Source organism: Tupaia chinensis, unplaced genomic scaffold (genome assembly GCF_000334495.1).
Source record: "Tupaia chinensis unplaced genomic scaffold, TupChi_1.0 Scaffold000159_1, whole genome shotgun sequence".
Classification (NCBI taxonomy): domain Eukaryota; kingdom Metazoa; phylum Chordata; class Mammalia; order Scandentia; family Tupaiidae; genus Tupaia; species Tupaia belangeri.
In genome coordinates, this window is record NW_006159630.1 from 529,497 (window position 1) to 533,378 (window position 3,882).

At 67.2% G+C, this 3,882-nt stretch overlaps 1 protein-coding gene across 6 annotated transcripts in view; it reads left to right on the plus strand.

The window, feature by feature from the left end:
* Positions 1 to 3,882, plus strand: part of SECTM1 (secreted and transmembrane 1) — a 9,968-nt gene that overhangs the window by 3,476 nt on the left and 2,610 nt on the right. For all 6 annotated transcript variants that reach the window (XM_014586713.1, XM_014586714.2, XM_014586715.2 and 3 more), the window contains exons 2-4: positions 327 to 473; positions 2,064 to 2,156; positions 2,470 to 2,775. In XM_014586713.1, coding sequence (XP_014442199.1) covers positions 422 to 473; positions 2,064 to 2,156; positions 2,470 to 2,775 — 451 coding nt within the window. In that variant the 5' untranslated portion in view covers positions 327 to 421. The remainder of the gene's footprint in view (positions 1 to 326; positions 474 to 2,063; positions 2,157 to 2,469; positions 2,776 to 3,882) is intronic.

A 3,882-nucleotide genomic window follows, 5' to 3' on the forward strand; every position in this document is an offset into this window, starting at 1 on the left:
TAATTTCTCGCTTTCTGTCTCTGTCTCTCTCTGTCTGGCGAGCGCACACGCCCTATAGCGAAAACCTCTCAAAAAAAAAAAAGACTGCGACGTCCCCAGTGTGGTGACCCAGCTCTGGCGACACCAAGCGTGCAGTGTCACCGTGGGACAGAGGGAGTGCTCTGGCAGCAGAGTCCTGAGTGCAGCTGCCGAGAGGGGTCCCGCTCACCTCCTCTGCGCTCGCCTCCCTGCATGGAGGCCGCATGGCTGCCTTCCCACAGGGAGGGGCGGAGGGGGCGCTGGGGCGGAGGGGCTGGGCCTCTGAGTCACAGACTTTTCTTCCCCAGGGAGCAGTGGATGGCAAGATCGAGGGACCCCTGAGGCCTGCCACCGTCCGACCAGCTGTGCTGACCGCTCCTGGCGCCCCGGCCCTATCCCCGAGATGCTCAGGCCCCTCCTGCTCCTGGTTGCTGCCCTGAGTGCTCTGGAAGGAAGTAGGCCTTGGGGTCCTGGCCTCTGGCTGGGGAGGGGGCGCAGGGGAGGCAGACCTCGGTCAGTGGAGCTGGGACAGAGCCTCTGGGCCCTGAGGGGGTGAGCCACATTCCCGTGAGGGCGCACAGAGGTGGCCCCTGGTGCTGTCAGCACGGGCTGGGGAGCCAAGACCACAGCCAGGCTCAGGGACAGGAGGCCCGGCAGCAGAGCCGTGGCGGGCAAGCTCTGCCCTCTGCACGCTGGGCCAGCAACCCTGGCACGGCCCGTGGCCCCTCCGGCCAGAACCGTTGTCCCTGGGCGGATGGCACACTCTGGAGCCCCGTTCTCCCTTGGCACGTGTGACGTTTCCAGAGTGGCTTCTAACCGGTCAGCCCAGGCCGCATCTCAGTCAGAGCACAGGACCCCCACAGCCTGGGCGCCCAGGGGCCACAGAGTCAGAGGCCCAGCAGGGCTCCAGTGGCCCCCAGGTGCGGAGAGGCCAGGTCCACCGGCCAGCCACCACGCGCTCTTGGCTCTCAGTCCCCCTCCCCTTCAGTGGCAGGAAACCCGGCCTTCCCCGTGTGTCCCCCCTCAGCACAGCGCTGACACCAGGAGGCCTCCCGCAGACCCAGCCAGGGTCAGGACCCTGTCAGGCCCCACAGGGAGGGCTCAGCCCCCAGCCCCGGGTGGCCTGCCACTCACCGGCTGGCTAAGTCCCATCCCATGACGGCTCCTGGTCTTTGCACTCCTCCACTGTGGCCTCTGCAGACCTGGGGCAGGAGTGTAGAGTCTGCATGTTCATAGCACGCACACATTTGTGGAGCACTGTGGTCATTTTTGTGAACACGAAGAAGCATTTTGAACCCTCCAGTGGAGCAGATGCTCAGCAGCCAGAGGGGACTGCTGGGGTCAGAGTTAGACCCCTGCCCAGAGCGCCCTTCTGGGACGTCCAAGGAGCACTCCCCTTCGGACACCCTTACCCAGGGGTACTAGGAGTGCTCTGGGCCCTGGGTCCTCTCCCTCCCTCTGAGTCCAGAATCCCCCATATGCTGCTGCCCACCAGCATAGCTGTCCCAGAGGATGGGGCTGGCCATCTTCGGGACATGGCCCAGACCTGCATGACCCCGTTGTCACCTAACACGCTGGATTTGCCAGGCCGGGGTTGCCCATGTCTGCCTGTGGGAAGGAAACCACCTCAGCTCTCGCCCTCGAAGCCCGGGCGCCAAGGCCGGGCACTGGGCGTGCGGCAGCCGTCACATGCTTCGTGGCTGACTGACGTCGAACCTCAGCTCCGTCCGACGCTGAGAGCACACCCACCCCCGGCCCGCTCCACCTGTCTGGTCGCAAGTGGACACTGACGCAGTGCTCAGCAGGACCTCCCAGCCCTGAGCTCCTGCCCTGGGAGTTCCAGATGGGGCTCCGGGCCTCCCAGGGTGCAGCTGGGGGCAACGCTGTCTGGCAGTCGAGGGGGAGTGGCTGCCCGGGCTGCCCAAGAGTCTGGGGCAGGGGCGGGCGCCGAAGGTGGTGGTCAGGATGGTACCACCAGCAGGCTGGACCCCACAGAGGCAGCCTGAAACGGGTCTGCTCTCGCTGACGCAGCGCTGTTCTTACAGGAGCCTGGGCCCTCCCTCGGGGCGCCAAGGACTCGGAAGCAGCTTGGGAGCTGGGAGCACTGAGAGACACCGGAGCCGGTTCTCGCCCACGAGGTGATTTGGCAGGCCCGAGGCGCTGCATGGCCCTCAGCGGGCCTCCGCCACCGCCCCCAGGGTCTGCCCATGGTCCCCAGTGGAGACTCGCAGGGAGGGAGCTGTAGGCATGTCCTTCGGCCACATTGACTCCCCGTCAGGGACAGACCTCGGCACCCACACCAGGCCTCCCTCCGTCCTGTCCACGCGAGGCTTGATCTGATCAAGGTGTTCGTAGCTCACTGTGTCCCTTGCACGCCGTCACCTGCACCACCCAGCCAGGGGCAGAGCAGTGAGCTCAGTGACCTCTTTGGGGAACCTGTCTCCCGCCCAGGCTGGGACAGCCCTGCCTGCACGGAGGGCGTGGTTTCCGTGCTCCAGGGTGAGCGTGCCGTGATGAGCTGCAACCTCTCGAACCCCTTCACCCACGTCATCATCTGGCATGCCCATGGCGAGGACAGGGTCCTCTTCAACGTGACGGCCCCCGGACACTTCCCTTGGCGTGGCTGGCAGCCCTGGGCTCGGGGAGGCGTGGCCCAGCTGGTGGTCGCCGCCGCCCAGGTCGAGCACGCGGGGCGGTACATGTGGCACCTCGTGGGGATGCAGAGGAACAACGGACAGACCACTCTGGCAGTGACAGGTGGGGCACCGCAGGCGGGGGCGGGCGTCTCGACCCCCCTGGGAGGGCAGTAGCAGGAGGAAGTGCCTGGGGAGGGCCGGAGGCCCAGGGCACAGGCCCACAGAGGGCAGGCCTGGGTTCCAGCAAAACAGGACAGAGAAGGCAGTCCCCAGAGCAGCTGGGCCCACGGGTGGGGGTGCAGAGGGGACTGCAGCCAACCAGGGTCCACCACCCGGACCTCCCAGGCCGGCTTGGGGTGAGGCTGCCCCGCCCTGAGCTCCTCGTGCTCCCCAGGCTCCCTGTGCTCTCTGTGCTCCCTGAGCTCCCCGAGCTCCCTGTGCTCCCCAGGCTCCCTGTGCTCCCTGTGCTCCCTGGGCTCTCCGTGCTCCCCGAGCTCCCTGTGCTCCCCAGGCTCTCTGTGCTCCCTGATCTCCTCGTGCTCCCTGTGCTCCCTGAGCTCCCTGGGCTCTCTATGTTCCCTATGCTCCCCGAGCTCCCCGAGCTCCTCAGGCTCCCCGTGCTCCCCAAGATCCCTGTGCTCCCTGAGCTCCCCGTGCTCCCCGGGCTCCTCGTGCTCCTTGTGCTCCCCGAGCTCCCTATGCTCCCCGAGCTCCCCAGGCTCCCCGTGCTCCCCCGATCTCCCTGTGCTCCCCGGGCTCTCCGTGCTCCCTGGGCATAGGGCCGTGCCCCCTGCACTGTGGCTCCCAGTCAGCTCCCAGCTGGCCCCTGGTGGCCACAGAGATGGCTCCCCAGATGCGAGGACTCCCAGGCTCCCCAACCTGGCCCCAGCAGCCCTGGCTCCCATGTCCTGCTCTGAGCTCTTAGCAAGGGTGTACTCCCCAGAACCCCTCCCGACTCATCCCTGGTCCCCCCAACTCCCTCCCTTCCCTGGGGAATGACCCCTACTCACCCATGCCCTCCTCACTCCACCCAGAGCCTGTGATGCGCACCGCACACCCGTCCTGACCCCGCACGCCCGTCCTGACCCCCAACCCTGCACGCCCATACCAACCCCGCACACCCGTCCCGACCCCCAACCTCGCACGCCCGTCCCTGACCTGCACGCCCGTCCCTGACCCCACACGCCCGTCCCTGACTCCTGGAGAAGACAAAGTGCCCAGCAGCCGC